Here is a 23,240-nt window from a genome sequence, read left to right as displayed (position 1 = left end):
ATATATAAGAATCCCCCACAATGGTGGATATTTATTAACTTCAAGATATCATCCCTCTTCTGTCATTCTTTCCACACACAACCTGTCCTGCATCTCTTCCAATCCCATCTACATCCTCAAGTTACCCAGTTCCATTTTCACATACGTACATTGAGTATTATGATCAATATTGCCCACCCTTCCTCTCTCCATTTGTCTACCTCCAGTCCCCTTAAGTTCTTCTTATTATCAGACAAAACATATTTGAACTCCCTAAAATTTATTATTTGAGGTAATTTATTTAAAGGAATTACACCATGGAAACACATTTATTTTTATGTTTTTAAAATAATAGTATGTGCATCTTCGGAGACAATTCAATTATTCTCTTGCACATCTAAGTCTTCAGATCCTAACCATCATTCAAATTATAGGGGAACACTAAAAATAAAAACCTGGGGATTTGAGGCATGGTCCAGGTGGTAGGACATCAGCCAGTGAGCTAAAGTGTTGAATCAAGAGTTCAAATTGTGAAATTGTTAAACATGGACCACATCCATCCTTACTTCACAAGACTTGGCCATCATTGTTATGGCTTTCATCCTCTTCAGGATTAGATCACAAACCTAGAGACCCTGTAAAACAGCACTTATGTGCTAGTTGATGAATATCAGAACTTTGTAATTCCACTGAGCTTCATCAGCATCATTTAATACTCCAATACCATAAGAAAGGTTTCCATGGGTATCAGAACAGAAATGGGCTAAGGAGGAGGCTACAATGCTTGATAAGAAATGTACTCATTATCTTGCTCATGTAATTGTAACCACTCTGTACAGTATTTTCACAATAAAAAAAGAACAGAAATGGGGTGGGTGGGTTTAGATATATTTTTGAGGCTGGCTGGGACACCTTGGAGAGTATCCTCCAATTTCAGTGTATTGTTAGTGTTTTTCTATTTATTTTCACAACCACCTATCTTCATAATGATGAGGTCCTCTCATTGAGGTGGACACAGGTGATGCTTGTAATCCCAGCTATTCAAGAGGCTGAGTTCTGAAGATCATGTTTCAAAGACAGCTTAGGTTCTGTGACATAACTTTAACATTTATTTTTAATTCTTTATGAGGTCATCCTGGCTGGGGTGCCACAGGATAGGTCAGAAAAGGATAGACAGAAACAGCCTGCTGTTACTGTCAGCAGCAATCACAATTATATTGTCTTATTTTGAAAATTACAAAAGGTCGCCAAATACTTTATTATTCATACTTCTATGAACAGTTAATACAATGTGATCTAAAGAAAAAAATATTTTACCAGATGCTGGTGGCTTGTACCTGTAATCATGAGATTGTGGTTCAAAGCCAGCCTGGGAAGGAAAGAGCTCTTATCTCTAATTAACCACCATAAAAGCTAGAAGTGGGACTGAGGCTCAAGTGGTAGAGTACTAGCCTTGAAATGCTCAGGGATAGTGCCCAGGCCCTGAGTTTCAAGCTCCGGGACTAGCACAGATACACACACACACACACACACACACACACACACACACACACACACACACACACACACACACACGAGAAAAAATAGAACCAATTATTTCCTAAAGTAATCTGGGCTATTTCTGGAAAAGTAGAAACCATAATCATAATCTTCTGGTGCCATTTGTTGAATGTCTGGTATGACACCATCTTCTACTGTCTACCTGATCTGAAAGAAATAACAATTATCCAAAGAAATGCAGAAATCAAAGTGAATTCCTATTGACCTACCATTTTTCCTGTAGTGAGTGTGTGTGTGTGTGTGTGTGTGTGTGTGTGTGTGTGTGTGTGTGTGTGTGTACACCTCACTAGAAATATGCTGGGCTTGAACTTAGTGACTCGGGCTCTCATTTAACTTTTCTGCCAAGGGTTGGTGCTCTAACACTTGAGCCACAATTCCATTTCTGACTTTTTTTGGTGGTTAATTGGAGATGAGTCTCAGGGACTTTGCTTCCCTGAACAGGCTTTGAACTACCATCCTCAGATCTCAGGCCTGAGCCACTGGCTACCAGCTGAGTCATACATTTTTTCAAGTCACACCGTGGGATGACATCCTTGAACTTGAGATCCATGGATTTAGAGTACATGGTGACTTTTTCGTGAGAAGAAGATTGCCAGCCCCAGATCCTTGTAAGAATGTCCCTTATCCAATTATCAAGTCTCTAGAGATTGGAAATAACCAGGACTAATTTAGTGAATGGGAAAGGGAGAGGATGGAGACACACCCTTCATGCTCCAGCAGAGGCTCAGGGCATCTCAGTGAGTTTTAAGGTTTCAGGGATGGGGGAGAGGGGAACTTCGACCTATTTCCTCATCTGTTCACACATGGCAGGGAGGTGAGCCAGATGCGAACGTTCCAGGAGGCAAAGTTGAGCTCAGAGGTCTAGACAGTTTAAGGTCTTTTATTGTGAGGATGGAATTCCTCTCATAGGTGGTTTTGATTTCTTTCTATGCAAGTTCTAGCTCATTAAAATCTTCCGCATTGGTGGAGAAAATGGCTCCTACTAAATAAAGTTCTAAGAATGATTGCGTGTAGGCGGCTCACACCTGTAATTCTAGCTACTCAAGAGCTGAGATCTGAGGCTTGCAGGGAAGTATGTGAGACTCTTAGGTCTAGTCAAGTAGCCAAAAGCTAGACAGGGAGCTGTGGCTCAAATGGTAGAGACATTAGCACTGAGTGAAAAATAGCTCAAAGAAAATGCCCAGGCCCTGAATTCAAGCCCCAGGACTTTGCAAACTTAAAATTAAAAATTAAAACAATAAAAGGAGCAATTGAACACTTTTTTATTGTGAAAATACTGTACAGAGGGGTTACAATTACATGGGCAAGATAATGAGTACATTTCTTATCAAGCATTGTAGCCTCCTCCTTTGTTTCCCCTGCAATTGAACACTTTGTATATTTAAAATTTTCAAAATAGTCACATCTATGGTAATATTACATCTGTTTTATTGACAATCAACTGCTGAGTTTTTTAAATATTACTCAACATTCTTAAAATTGGTTCCCTTAATTATAGTTTTATTGTTAGGAAAAACAAAAGCCTGAGTTTTCATAAGGAGCCTGAATTAAGGTGATATTCTTCTATCTTTTTTTATGAGAAAGTGTGTAGTTAAAAGATTTTGATTTCACATAAGTTGGCAGAGTTATAGTTTCTCACTTGATTGTGGTTCTGACATTGGTTTCCAGTACCCGCAATGGAGGGTTGTAGTTGATGAGGAGAATTCCACCAGATAGATGATAGTAAATATCTATTTAGTAAGCAGAACTTGAGGCATTTCTTTGAGAATGTGGAGCCATGATGAAATAACTCTTTTCTTGTTGTGTGTCCCTGGCTCACACCTGTATTCCTTGCTACTCAGGAGGTTGAGATTTGAGGGTAGTGGTTTGAAGTCAAACCCAGCAGGCAAGTCTGTGAGACTCTAATTTCCAATTAACCATGAAAAGCTGAAAGTAGAGCTGTGGCCCAAGTGGTAGAGCACCGGCCTTGGTCCAGATCCTAATTCAAGCTCTGGAGCAAGCACATACACATGCGCGCGCACACACACACACGTAACAAGCACACACAAATTCTGCTCATTGAAAATAAGCACAGAACATTAAAATGTGTCAACATGGTACTTCACTATCATCTATCATCTTCAGGATCGGTCTTGTAACTTTTAAAACTCATTATCCAGAGCTGGGAAGGTGGCTCAGTGGTAGAATGCTTGCCTTGCATGCATGAGGCCCTGGGTTTGATTCCTCAGCACCACATAAGCAAAAAGAAAAAAGCCAGAATTGGTACTGTGGCTCAAGTGGTAGAGAGCTAGCCTTGAGCTGAAGAGCTGAGGGAAAGCGCCCAGAGTTCAGGCCCCATGACCAGACCAAAAAAAGAAACCCCAAAAAACTCATTATCCAAATAAGAAGTCTAGTGCCTAAACAGTTATATTTTGAGTCACATTAAAACAAATCAAAAGGAAAAATAATGTTTGACATGAAACACCCAACAGTTGAATCCTTTACCTCCTTTATCTCCCTAAAAGAGACCATCTAAAGACTACATAAAGTACACCAGCCACCAAGCACAAAATGTGCTGCTGAATTCCAAGTATTTCAATGTGATTGTACATCCAGACAATGGATCTTTTGCCCTAACATGTTCTGATCCATAGAAAGAGGATTCATATTCTTTAAAAAAAAATATTTTGGTGCCTGTCCTATAGCTTAAACTCAGAGCCTGGGCGCTGTCCCTGAGCTTTTTTGCTCAAGGCTAGCACTTTTCCACTTGAGCCACAGCTCCTCTTACACCTTTTTAATGCTTAGTTGGAGATAAGAGTCTCATGGACTTTCCTGCCCAGGCTGGATTTGAACCGTGATCCTTAGATCTCAGATCTTTATATCTTCAGCTTATAGGAATTAGACACCAATACTTAGAAGGATTTATATTCTTAATACAAGCATGAATGTTGAACATGAAGAAAATATATTTGACTGATTCATGGTGTCTTTTTTTTTAGTTATTTTCCCCTAAGGGAGGGAAGGCTAATTGCTTGTCTTATTTATTTTATCCATTCAAATAGAATGAACTGATAGGTACCTGGCTCAGGATTTGTGAATTAAAAAATGACCTTGAATCTTTAAGGTTAATTGGCCCACAGACCCCATATTGGATGAGTACAGAACAAGGGACCGTCACAACTCCAAGGAGTTCAGTTAAAGAGCGCAGCAGTGAGGAATATTCCTGAAGACATTTGAATGTGCAATCCATGAGGACACGTGTGTGTGTGTGTGTGTGTGTGTGTGTGTGTGTGTGTGTGTGTGTGTGTGTGTGTGTATGTGTGTGTGATTCCAAAGTCTAAACATTCATTGCTCTGGGCTTGGTGTTTTTACACCAACATTCTCTTCACCAGGTGTCCCATCTATGGGGAGACAGACAACCTCACCTGTGTGGGGGAATTTCTCCTCCTTGGACTCTCACAGGATCCTGAACTACAATCCTTATTATTGGGCTATTCTTGACATTTAACCTGGTCACCATGCTGAGCAACCTGCTCATCATACTGGCTGTCAGCTCTGACCCTCACCTCCACACCCCCATGTACTTCTTCCTCTCCAATCGCTCCTTGGCTGACATTGGATTTAGCAAGAGTATAGTTCCCAAAATGCTGGACCTCCAGACACACAGCAAATCCATCAGCTACACTGGCTGCCTAACACAGCTGTTCTTTGCTTACCTTTTTGGCTGTTTGCAATGTCTGCTTCTTGGTGTGATGGCCTTTGACCACCTGGTGGCCATCTGTCACCCCCTACAGTACCAAATCATCATGAACCCTCATCTCTGTGGCATGTTAGTTGTGGTGACATTGTTCTTCAGCCTCCTGGATGCCCAGGTGCACTGTTTGATGGTGTCCCATCTGACCTTCTGCAAGGAGGTGGAGATCCCTCATTTCTTTTGTGAGGCTTTTCAACTTTTCACGCTTGCCTGTTCTGACATCTCCATGGACTCCATATTGATCTACATGACAGGTGCTGTTTTGGGTGGCATCCCAGTGTCAGGGATCTTTTATTCATACACACAAATCATTTCCTCCATTATGAAAATCCCCTCAAGAGCAGGGAAGTACAAAGCTTTCTCTACCTATGGATCTCACCTGTCAGTGTTTGGTTTGTTTTATGGCACTGCCACTGGTGTCTACCTCAGTTCAGCCATCTCACACTCCCCCAGAATGGTGGTTGTGGTAGCAGTGATGTACACCCTGGATACCTCCATGCTGAACCCCTTCATCTATAGTCTGAGGAACAGGGACATCAAGAACGCCCTCTTGAGGATTCTTGAGAATGGTGTAGTCTCTCTACCTCTAAGCAAAATAAAAAATGCACAAAAGACTATGTGATTTTTTTTATTGCTTCTATTGTATGTGCTTCCCCCATGGTATAACCCCTGTTTTCACTGTATTTGATGTTGGTGCCCTGCATCTTGTATATACATTTTCCCAATTTGGGGAGGGGAAGGGAAATAACAAAATGCTGAAATAAGGATACAGGTTGACCCATTGTAATAATGAGATATATAAAACACTATGTTGGAAATGAACTTTACAACTTGAGGGGTGGGGAGTGGGAGAAGTTGTGGAGATGAGGAGGGAAGGGATGGTAGGAGATAAACAAAGGAGGAGATAACAATGCTCTAGAGGAAATGTACTCATTACCTTACTCATGTAATTGTAACCCCTCTGTACACTAATTTTACAATAAAAAACATTAAAAATGGGCCAAAGAAATTCTGTTTATGTAACTTGAATAAAGGGATGGAGGGGGAAAATGGAGAACAAGGAGGAGACCAAGAAACATTGTACTCATAACCTGACTTATGGCATTGTAACCTCTTTTTACAACTACTTAATAATAATAATTAAAGTAATAATAATACTAATGAGAAATTCTCTCTCATGACACAGTGTATATCTGTATAGCCAAATGACTTTCTGCTTTGTGTTTATCCATTTTTTTCTCTTGCCATGGCTCTCATTGATTAGAGAATGATTTGTGTGCATATATGTGCTTACAACTTACGATACTATATTCAAATTTTGGTATGTATTTTATTTTATGTCTTTTTGCTATTCAGGTTCTTCTTACTTTCAAGCATTGGAAGATAATCATCCCTTTTTATTTCATCTCATTTATTGTTTCTAAAAATTTTAGGTAAACACACACTTATATGTGCATATATATATATATATATTTATATATACATATATGGAGGATCTAACTTTTGGGCTAAGACACTAAATATATACCAATTATAAAATTAATATAAGCAGAATCTTGATATTCTTGAGTGACAGTTGTATATTTTGTGAGTGCTGGAAGTTGCTACTTCTGTTTATTTGAGTGAATGATTAATTCTATTGTAGAAGTTTTCTAGCTTAATTAGACTATTTGGGATTCCTAGAAAAATCTGAGAGATCAGAACCAAGAATTTTTCCTGTTACATGTCATTTTCTACAGTTGACCAAAATGCATATGTGTTTATGTAAATATTTATAAATTATTAGTGATCCAGGTGCTGGTGCCTCAAGCTTGTAATCCTAGCCACTCATGAGCCTGAGATCTGAGGATAGTGCTTCAAAGGCAGCCCAAGCAGGAAAATCCAGGAGACTCTACTTAACCTCATCCAAAAAGCCATAAATGGCCAGGGCAGAAAAGTCAAGGACCTTAAGTAAAGAGTCTCTAGTTTTAGAGGGAAATTCATTAATATTCACCTGCATATGATGATAATCCTTTTAATTTTTATTGTTAAACTTTTGTAACTCACTCAGTGAGAAACAGAGAAGGCACATGTTGAAAGGTCGAATTGGGAGTTTTTATAGAAAAGCTGTTGTTGCAGGTGGACTCTTGTTTCAAAGACTTGCAGCCTAGAACAAAGTTATCACAAAGATTTTAAAGGCAACAACCACATATTTGGGTGGAGCCCCCAAGCCCAACTAAAGAAGACCATCTTGGAAAGTAGCTCAGGTACCAGCAGATCTTTTCCATTTTGGGAAATAACTCAGGGGTCAGCTTCAACTTCCCATCTAGGATGGATATGCCTTGACCTTTCCATATAGAGGTATCCTCAGAGGCAAGCAAATCAAACCATGTAGGCAGGTAATCAAGGCAGAATCAGAGCATTCTCTATGCCGAGCTTTCCTAGAGCTAAATAGCATTGTCTCTGGACAGAAGTGAGGCTTAGTGAAGCTTCCCTTTAAAAAGAGGAACTTTTCACCTAGGGTCCTTGACCTTGATCGCAGAATAAGAATTTCTGGACAAGTCACAATGGTAAGAAAATTTGGCAGAGCTTTATTGAATAAGTAAACAAGCAGGCAAGCAGACAACAAAAAAGCAGACAAACAGAAAGGTAGGAAGGAACACACTGTAGGAGAGTGCAGGTGCCCTCATAGGGAGTTAAGAGACACAGAGACACAAACATGTAGATACATACACACTGACACAGACACAGACACAGATACACACAGACACAGATACAGACACAGACACACACACACACACACACACACACAGACACACACACACACACAGACACACACACACACATGGAAAGACCCAGAGAGAGGCACACAGCTCCTTGGGCTGTCAGGGTATAGCTTCAAGTTATACAAAGCTAGGTGCTTTGTCTTTGCTCTAACCATACTTGGTGCTATTTCTTTTTTTTTTTTGTCCAGTCATGGGCCTGAATTCTGGGCCTTGGCGCTGTCCCTCAGCTCTTCAGCTCAAGGCTAGCACTCTACCACTTGGGCCATAGCGCCACTTCCGGCTTTTTTCTTATGTGGTGCTGAGGAATCGAACCCAGGGCCTCATGCATGCAAGACAAGCACTCTACCACTGAGCCACCTTCCCAGCTCCACCTGATGCTATTTCTGAGTTTCCAGGTCAGAATGTATCTTGCCATAAAAAAAGATTTTTATCCTTGAGACAAGGAGATGCCCTGCAATCTGTATTTTAGGGCATCATGTCAGACAGTTGTTAATCCCTGGGTGAGAAATGCATCCCTCAGGAAGGAGTGCATCCTGTTGTCTCTCTTTGAAGCAAAGATAGCATTTCTAAGTTTCTAAATACTATATTACTAATTTGCCTTCACCAGGCCTCAGTTTCCTTATGTTATCTTGCTTTGTTTTCCCTAAAATGACTTTGTTTCCTAAATATATGAAGGAATATCTCCTGTATTTGCTGTTAGCTGACCATACCTCATTTTTTCCCTGGTTTATCCAGCTTCAGCATGACATCTGAAATTCAATGAATGGCCTCTCTTATCTCTAGGCTTTTCAGAGCTGGGTAGAAAGTACCCTCCACCCAGCAAGGCACCGGGATGGCTGTGAGAGGTTACTAGACTCAGCCTCCTCACTTCAAAACCATACTGGAACTGAACCCAGGTCTTTGTACTTGCTGGTCAGGCAGTTTACAGCGTATACTATACTTTCCTGCCTAATCCTTTCTTGATATTTTTGTTTTAAAATAGGGCTTTGAACTAATGAACCTCTTGCCTCTCCATCCAGAGGGTAGCTGGGATTATAGGAGCCAGCCACCTAGATCAGCTTCATCATCCATTTTCACAAACAATTGCTAATGAAATTTTAACCACGTAGAAGGAAGAATCATTAGAATGCATTGTTAATTAAATGACAACTTTGAATCCAGACCCCTCACAATTCTAATTTAACCATTGTGAAACCCAGGCCTGGAATTTGCATGTGTAATGAACTTTGAGAAAGGATGTGATCCTGCAGATCTGAGATAACATTTGAGAAGGACACTTCTTTGAGTCTGATAGAAGTTCCCCCTTCATTAGTTGCTTTTTCTCTACCCTGCCCAAATTCTTCCATTTGTGGAAACCCCTACTTCAAGATGGAACTCCCTCATAAAATAAAATTTTAAAAAATTAAAAGAAAAAAATGAGACCCTACTTCTGTTGTTTCTCCTACATTTTTTTTCCTCCAGAAAGCACAAGGAAATATTCTAGTTAGGGAAGTCCTAACTTAAATCTGTGGGGGGTTATAAAACATTTTGTCTTGAGGATACTGGAAGTTTCTTTAAGTCTTCCAGAAAAGTGGGAAAGAATTGCATTATTCAATAAATTGTTCTATCATCATTCTGATCTCTAATCAGTAATACTCCCTTAAGGTAAAAAATACAAATTAAAAAATTACTTTTGCCTCTGGGAAGATAACATTGATAAAAAAGCAATTTTTAACAAGATCATTTGCCTGGAGATTCAAAATTGTTCATTATTTCTTTTTAAATTAGTCTCACAGGACTCCTTACAGTGGCCTGTGCTTGTTGGCTTTCCATTAATGATGGTTAAACTTAAAACACAGAAATTTGTTAAGGAGAATATTCTTAGGGGAGAACTCCAAAGGCATAATCCCTCTGAACTTTTAAAATACTTTTTTTTTGGTCCAGGAGCTTGAAGTCTGGGTCTGGGCAAGCACTGTACCACTTAAGCTACAAATTCCAGGAAATGGAAACATGACTTTTTTTTTTTATTGTTGTTGTCGGTGGTGTTATTTTGCTTTTTGGTTTTTTATTTGTTGATTTTGCTCTCTTGAGAGAGGAAAAAGGAAAGCACAGAAATGGAGGTAGGAAGGGTGAACAAATGCAGGCATGGTATTCACTAGACTATAAACTACGCAACTTGTGGGCACAGACAAGAGGTAGAAACTTGGAGAAAGCAAGGGAAGAGGTGACATTGCCCAGAAGAAGAGAGAGGGAGTGTTATTGTTACAAAAGAAATGTACTCATTACCTAACTTACATAACTATAACTCCTCTGTACATCATTGTTACAATAAATTTTAAACATAAAAAAGAAAATAAAAGAAATGTACTCATCTGACTTACAAAATGGTAACCCCTCTGTACAACACCTTAATAATAATAACAAAATTATATTTATTCTATACATCTATATGAAGAATATGTGTAGAATATATATGGAATTATATCAATGATAAAACAATAACATATAATAAAATATAGAGAAAACAATAACAATAATAGCAATACATATAAAATTATATAGTCTCTATATTCTTTATATACTATATAGACCTTGCAATTTTATTCTCTCTATATTCTCTATGCTATATAGAGAATATATATTTTCTGTTATATAGAGAATATATATTATTATTGTATTTGTATATTTATTTATTTTATATTTTTATTTTATATATTTTTTAATTTATTATATTTATCATATATATTATATAATATATACAATATATACTATATATAGAATAGAATTTTATTTTTATTATTAAGGTTTTGTACAGAGGGGTTACCATTTATATATATATATATATAAGTTCTCTAATATAGAAAGCATATATATAAATATAAGTATATATAAATACTTATATATATTATGTTTATAGAAACATATTATATGTATAACATAAATATATGTTTATTTATGCTATATATGTTTATATAATATATAAATAAATACATAAACATATTTATATAGTCTATATTAAACTATATATTATTGTGATTGTTATTTACCTTTATATATAATTTTACAATATAATTTGTTCTTTTCTTATGTATATATCTATATTCTACCTAGATATATTATTGTTATTATTAAGGTGTTGTACAGAGTTATTACCATTTCTATATATTGTCTCTAAATATGGAGAGAATATTTATAGATATATACACATTTATACATATGTGTGAGTATATATATTTATTTTTAAAGATAGAAATTTGTCCCTGGGGGTGATTTTCTGCTACCAAATTCTCCAACCGCCTTAGTTCTGGAAGTCATATCATTTAATCATATCCAAAATTGAAGGTATTGAAAAGCATGATGTCAGCCCAGTACCCGTGGCTCATGCCTATAATCCTAGGTACTCAGGAGGCTGAGATCTGAAGATCACAGTTTAAAGCCAGCCCCAACAGGAAAGTCCATGAGTATGTTGAAAACAAACTTTACAACTTTGCAGGGATGAGGATGGGGTGGGGTTGGGGGTAGGAGAGGGGAGGGAGGAGTTGGGGAGGTGGGGAGGAAAGGGATGGTATGGGAAAAATAAAGGAGGGTGTACAATGCTCGATAGGAAATGGATTCATTACCTTGCTCATATAACTGTAAGCCCTCTGTACAGTATCTTTACAATAAAATATATATATATTAAGAAAAAAAAGTCCATGAGACTCTTCTCTCCAATTATCCACCAGAAAAAACCGGAAGTGGTGCTGTGGCTCAACTGGTAGGGCACTCCCTTGCCTTGAGCTGAAGAGCTCAGGGAGAACACCCAGGTGCAGAGTTCAAGCTCCACAAACAACATAAAGGGGGAAAAAAAGCGTGATATGCCCATTGGTTTAGTTATAGAACAATTAAGTGCTTTAAAAATACAGGATTCTATACTAAGTTTGGGTATGAATAAACTCTTTGCAGTTTGAAGGGGGAATATTGCAGTAAAAGTAGAAATTCCTTGTATGAACAAAAAATATCAAGTTTAGCTCAACTCTTTTAAAACTGGGATTTATCAGGAAGGAAGTACAGGGTTATGAGGTAGGTCATTTTTAATGAAATATATGGGAATGAATCTAATGAACTAAAAATGCTCTCCAGAGGTATCATTAATTAACAAGAGATATAGATAGTGCAAGCATAAGTCTCTATGCCTGGCCTTCTCTCCAATTTTTTTTGGACATTTTCTGAGATTCCTTCAATAGTTATTTTACATTTTATCAAGCGGTATATGCTTGCATTTTTGGGGGGAGGAGAAGAATGGAACTCAGGGCCTGGGTGCTGTCCCAGAGCTTCAATTTGCTCATGGCTGGTGTTTCTACCACTTAGGCTACAGCTCCACTTTTGGCTTTTTTGTTGGTTCATTGGACATAAGAATCTCACAGACTTTTCTACCCAGGTTTACAGTCTTCCTATCTCAACCTCTGAGTAGATAGAATTACAGGCATGAGCTACTGGTGCTTGGACACCAGCAGTTTTAATACCCATCAGCCAATCTACTGATCAAATACCAAAGACCCATTAGGGCCAATGAGGTTCTCTGTTCTGAGAATTTTGAACGGGATTCCTGAGATACGGAGTCAGGTACATCCACAGATGACAGGCCCTAGACATGAAAGATCATAGAGAGTTGGGCTTGAAGTTGATGTGAGGGAAAAGCTAAGAGTGAGGATGATCATGTCAGCAGTGAACAGAGAAGGTGATGGCTCCAGAATGCTGTGATGGCCAGCAGAGTTCAGTGGACAAAATTATTTTGCCTGTGGAATCAATTAACTGGAATTTTGATTCCCAAGTTTCAATCCCAGAAGATTTAGCAACACTTGATTTCATGTTTTCACTATATTCCCATCAATTTCACCCCTCTATCACTCTCCTTGTTCTCTTTCCTCTAGGGATTAGTGCCCCCTCTAGATTTCCTTCTTCTAGTTTCATGGCTCTTCATTTTGCAGTGTTTTTTTTGTCCAATTGAGTTTTGATAAAGATGCCAAAAAAATAGCACAATTAAGATGCAACTGTTTCAGAAAATAGCACTGTAAAAATACTTGTCTACATCTGAAGAATGGAACTAGATCTTTATTTCACACCATACATATACATCAGCTCAAAGTTGACCTTTAAAAACTTAAATGTAAGTTCTGACCTTGTAAAATAGTAGAAGGAAGCCAGGCACATGGCTCATGGCTGTAATCCTGACTACTCAGGAAGCTGAGATTTGAGGATCACAGTTCGAAGCCAACTAGGAAAGGAACATCTGTGAAACTGTTATCTTCAATAAATTACCAAAAAAAAGCCAGAAGCGGAGCTGTGGCTCAAGTAGTAGAGCACTACCTTGAAACAAAAGAAGCTCAGGACACACACACACACACACACACACACAGAGAGAGAGAGAGAGAGAGAGAGAGAGAAAGAAACAGGAGAAAACATGATATTCATTTGAGATATGATTTTATTGGCCAAAAAATGTACAGAAAGAAGGCACAAGTAGAGATAGGTGATTATTTTGAGTAATAAAAGGCTTCCATACAACAGAATAAGCAATATACCAGAGTAGTATACATAGGATGATTGGTGCATATCTAGAATATATGGAAGCTGAAAAACTCAGTAAGTAAACAAATTGCATAAAAGGATGATGAGACATTTCTCTACTGGTGCCTCACATCTGTCAAACTAGATAATTGGTGGGGTTGAGATCTGAAAATCATGGTTCAAATCCAGCTCAAGCAGGAATGCCTGTGAGACTCTTACCTCTAGTGAATCACCAAAAGCTGGAACTGGAGCTGTGGCTCCAGTGTTAGAGCCTTGAGCCAAAAGAACTCAGGTACAGCACTGAAGCCCTGAATTAAAGCTCAAGGATGGCACATACACAAAAAGATAATTTAAAAAGTTTTTTAAAATACCTCACCATCCATAAAGCTTCAAGTGCTATGGACAGGAAAGAAAAATAGAGAAAGAAAGAGAGAGGAAGAGAGACTGAAGAGAAACAGAATTACATATATAAACAAATTCAAAGGTGTTTTTAGAGTAGGAAAAAATGCAGAAGTATACCCTTCTTGACACAAAAGAGAGAACTTAAAGTAATTTCCAAATGTGAATTAAGGGCCCAATTTCCACTGAATTCTGGTCAGGAGTCTAGAAAGGACAAGAAACGGATCTGCTGAGGAGTCTCTTCAGGGCCCCTTTCATATCCTTGTTCCTCAGGCTGTATATGAAGGGGTTCAGCATGGGAGTGACCACCATGTACATTACAAGACCACAGATCTTTATTGAGATGAATGAGGCACAGCAGAACTGAGGTACACCCCAAACCCTGTCCTGTAGAACAAGGAGACCACACAGAAGTGAGAGCCACGGTGGAGAAGGCTTTGTACTTGCTAGCAGCAGAGGACATCTTCATTAAAGAGGAGAGAATCTGACAGTAAGAGAAGATAATCCCAATGACAAAAGGCCCCCTGACTAAAGCAGCTGTCAGATACATACAGATGGTGTCAATGAGGTTAGCAGAGCTGGCCAACTTGAGAACCTGAGCTAATTCACAGAAGAAATGGGGGATCATGGTGCCTATGGAGAAGGTCAGTCGATTCATCAGTAGGACATGGAACACTGAAACACATAACATGATGATCAAAGACATGAGGACCAGGAGGCCATAGAAGTGAGGGTTCATGATGACCTAGTAGTTTAACGGGTGACAGATGGCCACAAAGGCCATCACTGCTAATAGGAAATTATCCATCCCACCAAAAATCATATAGAAATACATCTGAGTAAGGCAACCTGAGTAGGAGATGTCTTTTTTCTGTGTCTGGATATTCACTTGGGGATAGTGGTGGAGGTGAAGCCAATGTCAGCTAAGGAGAGGATCGAGAGGAAGAAGTACATAGGGGGGTGGAGGTGAGGGTCAGAGCTGATGGGCTGGATGATGAGCAGATTTCCAAGCACAATAACCAGGTACATGGACAGGAACAGCCCAAAGAGGACTGGCTATAGTTTAGGGTCATTTGAGAAGCCCAGAAACAGGAATTGTACTACTGATGTGTGATTTTCTTCTTCCATGGCACTGGCTTTTCTCCTTCAGAGACAAACACACATTGTGACTCAATCTCCTGCTACTCAGACAAGAATTTCACATTCTTACCCCTGGGTCAGTATCTGTGTGCGTGCGTTGCTTCTGGGGCTTGACCTCAGAGACTGGGTGCTGATCCTGAGATTTTTTTTGGCTCTTTTGGTGGTTACTTGGAGATGAGAGTCTAACAGACTTCCTGTCCAGGTGGGCTTTGGATTGCCCTCCTCAGATATCAGCCTCTTGAGTATATAGTATTACAGGCCTGGGTCCTTTGTGACTTGCTTAAAATGTTGTTTTTTAACTGTGTCATCTTACACTAGCACTTATCCAAGATAGAACTCTCCTCATTCAAACATCTTTCAAACAACTGCACCGTTTCTCATCAGATGAAAATTTCAGGAAAATGTTGTCCTGGTGAATTCCTACTAATAGGATCTAAAATAATAACAAGCACACTGATAAGAGATAGAACCAATTCCCAAACATTCCTAAAAGCAATCACAGAGAATGTATGTGAGACTTCTGCTCATTTGTCAGTGTTCTTCAGTGTCTATGAACTGAGTTAAATCAGCAGGGTTTGTGGATAAAAGATATGTTTGATAGAATCAATTTAAGCATCAAAGGCTTACCTGATGAGTTAGCTCATGCTTATTATCTCTGATACTCAGGAGACAGAAGTAGGGAAAATTGAAGTACTAGGCCAGCCTGGGAATCAATCAATCAATCAATCAATCAATCAATCAATACACACATAGTGAGACCCTCTCAATTAATAAGCTGGGAGTGGTGCTATGGCTAGGAGGTTCATGGTGTGAGGCTAGACTGGAGGAAAAGTGCAAGTCCTTAGTTGAATAGTAACCTAAAAGCAAAAGGTTTGGAGATGTGCCTTGAATGCTTACACACTTGCCTAGCAAGGATGAAGTAAGAGTTCAACCCCTAGACTAAAAATTCCAAGGCTTAATATTGGTCATTTTTGGATATTTTTAGTATTAGGAATTTATCTTTGGATTTTAATATGTATCAACTTCTTTATGCAGATTGATCTCAAAATTCAGAAATCAAAGTCTATTCTTTGAGTGAGCATTTTTATTCACCTGACTTTCTCTTCCTTTACCATCTATCGTAACCTGTCTTTTTTTGTTCTGTTCTTCAGAAAAATGAGTTCGATGACTGCACATGGGAGGAAGTCTGAGGTCAACCGCAGTCTGAGGTCAGCCCTTCTTGCACAGCTCTGAAAGAGCTCCAACTTGCAACAAAGAAACAAGCAAATGACCAGCAATTATTTTTTGAACACCTTGCATATGTCTCAGGCCTGTATGGAAGGGATTAGAACTGTGACCATTGTTTGATTATTGTCAAAATACCAGCAGTTGAATGTGAGGGATATAAGTAATACAGATAGTCCAATCAAATGACAATATTTAACACAAGGACTCACAGAGAAAGAGTTCAAAATATGCTTATTGTCCTGAACTGCACAATTTTTAGAAGGAATGGTAATGTATCTTCTGTTCCAACTTCGATTAGAAGACTTGAAGGGCTGACTGGTATTTATAAAGTCAGGGGTCTTGTTTTTATTTTGTGTGAGAAGTCAAACCTAAATTCAGTGCCCAAATAGAAAGTATCATGGAAGAGCAGAGTGATGAAAACTGGATGTAACACCCCCTATCACTAAATAACTGCCCAATGAACTATATTAATTTTGCTCGATCTATTGGAAATAAGGTGTTACTTTATTACATTGTACTAAGACAAAGTATGAAAAAATTTCCAAGGCTTCTATAAATCCCAAATCATCTTACATCATTAAAAAATGAACGTCCATGTGAATTGATAAAATGTGGTATATATACCTGATGTTGCAGGCAGATACACACCTGACAAGACAACACCAAATTACAAGAAATCATGTCATTCTTCAGGACAATGGATGGGTCTGGAGATCCTTATGTGAGTTGAAGCCTATAGTCACAGAAAGTAAGTGATCACATGTATGAGCTAAAAGATTGTGCAACCAATGGATAATAAAAATTAAAATGCAGAATTAGGAGGAAGAAGCAGGTAACCAGTGGGAGGGCTGAATATGAATAAAATAACAACTAGTCAAGGTTGAATATGAATAAAATAAGGAGTAGGCATCTGTGAAAATGTGACAATGAAAACTATTATTAGGCACAATTAATATACATTGATAAGCAAGTTAAAAAAACATAAATGCAAGATCATAAGCTATGTGTTTACGCTGGCTGTGATTGAAACAAGTTAAGAGTCTTAATGTCTCTTGAGAGGAAATCAAGTGGGTGAGAAAAGGAATGGGAAATGGTTCTCTAGGCGAGGAATGCTTGTGCTATGAGAGCAAAGAAGGGTCACTTGTGGGCCCACCTAGCACCCAGAGACATTTCAAGTGAAGAGAGATCAGAATTGGCTGCTGGCTGACAGATGGGGAGCTGGATCCCAGAAGGGTTTTGAAACAATAGTGTGATGGGGAGTAGAAGCTCACTGCCAGAGGGATGGAATCTAAATCCCTACAGTAAAACTTCTGGCACACTACCTTGATATGCCTCTTGAACTAGAAAAGCTGAACTCATGTATGGGTCTGAGATTTTGTGTTGCTCTCATCTTTTGCTTTCATCAGTGACTCACCTGAGTCCTATCACCTGGTAAGAGGTGAAAAATACAAATGTCAGCAGTATCAAAAGGATTAATAATGGGGGCATTGGTGGCTAATGCCTGCAGTCCTGGTTATTCAGGAGGCTGAGATCTAAGACTTGAGTTGCAAAGCAAGCCCAGCAGTAATGTTCACGAGATTCTGACCTCAAAGTCACCACTAAAGAGCCAGATGTGCAGCTGTGGCTTAAGTGGTAGAGCACTAGCCTTCAGCTAAAAAGCCAAACAAGAGCTAGAGGCCCAGAGTTCAAGCCCCAGTGTTGGTGCACACACACGCGCGTATACATACACACACACACAAACACACACACACACAATTGAGACTAAGTGGCAATGATATAACAAAAAATTAAAACATCATGTTTACTGATTGAAGACACAAAACTGACAGGAGTAAGTTAAATAAAATTCATTCTTCTGTACTTTCTGGAAACAGCAGACAAATAACATAAGGATGTTAACCTCATTTACCACCAATGTTAAAACAATATATAGGAATTAGAAACATGATCACAATAGAAAAATAGTTGAAAGAGGGTATTAACAATCCTGTAGTTAGCAGCTCTATCTGAGCTTGTGAGTTAACAATGAAAATACCCTAAACAAATAAAGAATGGGTGCTTGAAACCAAAATCTACAGTATAGATGAATTAAATCACTATACTATTTATGTTAGGAGAGAGTAAGGAGGAGCAGAAAGGGTTGCAGATATGAATAAGAGTAAGGTGTATACATTAAAATCTATATATAGAAAAGTCAGGACAGCAGGGTGCTGGTAGCTCAAGAGGCTTAGATCTGAGGGTCTAAATTTGAAGCCACCAACTGAGGCAGGAAAGTCTGTGAGCCTTTGATCTCCAATTAACCACCAGAAAACTGGAAGTGGTGCTGTGGCTCAAGTGGTAGAACTCTGACCTTGAGCTGAAGAGTTCAGGGAGAATGTACAGGCCCACAGTTCAAGCCCCCACAACTGACCAAAAAAGAAGGGTCAGGACTAAACCCCTCATTTTGTAGAAGTTAATATACACAAATAAGGTAAATTTCATAAGCAGATCAATTCAGTCTCCTCTACAAATTAGGTGACGTTGATGATTATATTTTCTGCTAGTCTTGGGCCTCAACTCAGGACCTAGGTGTTGTCCTTGAGAGTTTTCACTGAAGGCTAGTGCTCTACCACTTGAGCCACAGTTCTGTTTCTGTCTTTTAGGTGGTTAACTGTGATCCTTAGATTACAGTCTACTAAGTAGTTAGGATTATAGGTATGAGCCACAGGTACATGGGCAAGTGATTTTCTTTTTGATCTGGAAAATTTATAAGGGCTGCTAACAAGAAGAAAAGGAAATAGCAATGTGCATAGTTAAGAAGAAGATAATTGAAGACAGGAAACAAAGGAAAATGTCAATGTATAAGAAAAAGTGAATTAGATTCGAAGAGTACAGAATATACCTTGTGAGGAAAGCTGGTCTAGATTCCAGAGTATGATGATTAAAGCAAAACAAAAGGCTGAGAGGAAAAAACACACAGATTTGTAAAATTAGTACTTTTTATTCTAAAGAAAGTAACTACAGGGGCTGGAAGGTAGCTCAGTGGTAGAGTGCTTGCCTTGCATGCATGAGGCCCTGGGTTTGATTCCTCAGCACCACATAAGCAGAAAAAGCTGGAAGTGGTGCTGTGGCTCAAGTGGTAGAGCACTAGCCTTGAGCTGAAGAGCTGAGGGACAGCGCCCAGGCCCAGAGTTCAGGCACCATGACTGGCAAAAAAAAAAAAAAAGAAAGTGACTACACATTAAAATCTATATAAACTAGATTTGTTCCCATTCTCTCTGTTTCAGAACTGAAGCCAAGAATTCACTTTTTTCCCTTTTATTGTTTTTAAATTCACTTGATCTTGTGTTTGTCAAAGATATCCCAGATCTCTCTGATAAGTGTAACTGAAACTCTGTTTTTGTGAAATCTCTCCTCAGGAACCCTGCTGGGGTTTTAAAGAAACCTTGAATCAGACAATTACAGAGGGTGGTCCACAAGGACTTGTTAAACGTTTCTAGTCTGTTAATGATTGGATTACTAGAGTTCTTCATTAAATTAATTATAGAGTTGTTTTTCTATTCTCCAAATTTTTTTTATCTCTGGAGTTAAAAGGAAGATTTCAGTATGGAAAAAAATTAACCAAATTCCGATTCATTTAAACAGAAATAGGAATTAATAGATTTATTCTGTCAAAAGAGAATTTAGTTCTTTTTTCTTTATTCACAAGAAATCTCATGAAGGCATAATTGTTTCTCAAAGAGATAAAATCCAGCTTTCATTGATCCATGGCAAGTCTCCTGAAGAATCTCTGGAAATATAGAGAATTATTCATCATCCTAAATGTTATGGAGGAGAGAAGAAATTCTCTTTTTAATTCACTGCAAAAAAAATGAGCTCTCATTTTTGTATAAGCCTAGGTTTTCTCATCCTATATTAATGTTTCTGAACTTGTATTATTTCACTTAATCTGAGGGTCTATAGTTCAATCCATGTTTTCTATACATGACACAATGTTATTTTTCTGTTGGAATAAATAATACTTCATTGTGTATAATATCAAATGTTTTTATGTGTGCATCTGTTAACAGACATCTGAATTTTTTCTACAAGTTGGCTATTGCTAACATTGTCACAATAAACATGAGTATATGCATTGGGTTTTTATATTAAAAATTAAAATCCTTGGAATCTTCACCCAGGAAATTCTGTATCCTAATGAAGTGATAGTTTAATTTTGTTTTTGTATGAGGGCCCTCTGGCTTGAACTCAGTGCCTAGGTATTGCTCCTGAGCTTTTTGGCTCAAGTCTAGCACTCTACCACATGAGACACAGCTCTACTTGCAGCCTTGTGATGGTTAACTGGAAGAAGAGTCACACAAACTTAAAAATTTTTTGTCTACTTTTTATTTTTCAGTCTTCTTACCTTTTTAATATGCAGTGGTGACACTGTGGTATTTCCATACATGTACACAGTGCACTTTGAACAGATTTGCTCCTGCCACCAACTTCCCATTGAATTCCCCCTCCCAGGTCCATTTTCAAAGAGTATTTTGAGTTTTTTTTTCTCAAGTTATGTGTGTAAGGTAAATTAAATAGGTTTAATTAGGTTGCAGATAAAGAGACACCATGCAGTATTCAGGTAGGAAGAGAAGTTCTATTTCTGAATTGCCTGTCCCGCCCTACATGATAGAGGTTGCACAAGGCAGAAAGAGCTAAGCTACTCTCGGGGTAGGACTTAACTAGGCCAGGGACAGGAAGACGTCTGGCCTGGTGGGGGAAAAGTGTGGATACACTCTATCCAGATGTAACCTCAGAGCCTGGGACCATCCCCAGGTCCAATGAAAGGCTTGATCAGGGGTGGTCTAGGATATAACCTTGAAAGAGGGGGAGGTATCTGTTTCCCTGTGTGCCAGTTACCTAGGTAATACAGGTACTAGGCAGAAAGCCAAGAGGAGGGAGGAGTCTGCTCTGCCTTCCCAGCTATATATATTATAATATTACATATTATATAATGATTATATATTATATACAATGATTATATTATACACTACATATATAATATATAATATATTCTACATATAATATATAGTATCTTATATATTATGTACACATATTATATATAATATATTATATGTTATATAATTATGTATAAATACATATCACACCAGATCAATATCTTTCAGGAAATCAATATATCTTCATTTACTGTTGTCATGAGGAGCAATGGGGCTCTTGAATTCGTTTGCAAATCTACATGGGATTTTCAAAGCTTGTGTTCAGTATCAAGGGCCAGACAATTCTGAATCTGAATCCAAATCTCTAATGAAGGATGATTTAACCTTAAGAACTCACCTCCCCCACCACCAACCAGCCATATCTTAGGACTGTCCTCTTTATGCTATATGGGAATTGAATCGCAAAATACAGAGAAGGCACATTTTGAGGGGTCACGTTGGGAGTCTTTATGAGAAAGCCAGAGACTGCAGGTGGCCTCCTTTCCCAAAGACCTGCAGCACTGAGTGTAGCTAGCACAAAGCTTATAAAGGTAAAAGCCACCTGATCGGTGTGGAGAACAATCAGGGGTAAGCAAAGCAAACCATTTAGGGGAACAATCTCAACACCAAAATTTTCCTTGTGGCTAAACAGCATGACACATTTGCATATTCTCTGGAACTGCAATTTCTTGGGACTAAAAACACGAGGCATCTGAAATTCAGAACTGGATGAAATGCCCCCAACTTCCAACTAAGATGCTAGGATGGCAGTGGGGACAAGACATTGTTATTTAGACCCAGTATCCTTATTTCAGCTGCAGACCACATAGAATCATTTCCCTTCCCTTTCCCTTTGAACAAATGCACCAGTAGTCTTGAAAGAGAGACTGAGACCAAGGCCACATCTAATGACAATGCCCCAATGAATGACAATGCCCCCGATGAATGTCAATGCCCCCGATGAATGTTTTTGAAACCTTGAAACTCCTCAGTCAAAATAACATTGCTCACCCATGCTGCCTCTACCTCATCCCATTGCCATCTCTCTACCTGACTTCATTCTTTCTGCCTCATCTTTAAAATGCCCTAGATGTAAGGGGGGTGGGGGGAAGTGCCATTTTGCCTTCAGACATCCTAAAGGAGACTTAGTTGTTCTTCCCAGGTTCCATTCCTGAATAAAACCTGTTGATGTGTTGAGTTCGCTTTCTGCCCTTTTTTTTATCCTGATACCCCCATGACTCAGTTTCCTTACAATCTCTCCTTTTCAGAAAACTGTGAATAAGAGAAATAATTCCATTAAAAAGTTCTCACCACACAATAAAAACATACATTTAAGAGAGTCAGTAGAATCTGAATTTGAGAGAAAAAATTTTTTGTTCACTATTGAATGCTCAATTTCATTCCTGTTCTCTCTGTAAGAACATGAAGCTAACCCATCTTATCCTGAAGAAAAAAAATGTTTAAGATTCAACAGGATAAGTTTTGAGCAATTCCTGGGAACATTTGATGTGATTTGTGCTGTGAATTTCCAATCAGAGATATCAGAACACATGTACAAGTTATTGTAGGGGAGATTAAGGGAAGGGGGCCAGACAGATGGAGACTCATAATACTCAATGTACGTATAGGAAAATTGAGGTGGTGGTGGGAATGGGAGAGATGGAGAAGGATAGAAGGGGTGACACTGATCAAGAAGCATTGTACACATAAACAGACCTGTTGAAATGAAGCCTCTTTGAACAACTACTTAAAGGTGATTTCAGCAGGTGGTGGTAGCGGACATCTGTAATCTGAACTATTTAAGAGGGTTAGTTCTGAGGATCATGGTTTAAAGTCAGACCCAGCAGAAATTTAGTGAGACTCTTATCTCCAATTCATCACCAAAAAGCTGGAAGTGGCTGTGACTCAAATGGAAGAGCACTAGTCTTAAGCAAAAAAAAAAAAAAAAAAAAA

At 38.5% G+C, this 23,240-nt stretch overlaps 1 protein-coding gene and 1 pseudogene across 1 annotated transcript; one reads left to right on the top strand and one right to left on the bottom strand.

The window, feature by feature from the left end:
- The first annotated feature begins 2,247 nt into the window (after positions 1-2,247).
- On the top strand, positions 2,248-8,879 carry LOC122119966 (putative gustatory receptor clone PTE01). Its single transcript, XM_042694011.1, is given in 4 exon segments — positions 2,248-2,276; positions 4,911-5,002; positions 5,005-5,841; positions 8,821-8,879. Coding segments are annotated over 4 exon segments (1,017 nt in total).
- Positions 8,880-14,169: 5,290 nt separating this feature from the next.
- Positions 14,170-15,093, bottom strand: LOC122119965 (annotated as a pseudogene).
- Positions 15,094-23,240: the final 8,147 nt, after the last annotated feature.

Source organism: Dipodomys spectabilis, unplaced genomic scaffold (genome assembly GCF_019054845.1).
Source record: "Dipodomys spectabilis isolate Male_0828 unplaced genomic scaffold, ASM1905484v1 ptg000173l, whole genome shotgun sequence".
NCBI lineage: Eukaryota > Metazoa > Chordata > Mammalia > Rodentia > Heteromyidae > Dipodomys > Dipodomys spectabilis.
This window is presented reverse-complemented; position numbering and strand designations above follow the sequence as displayed.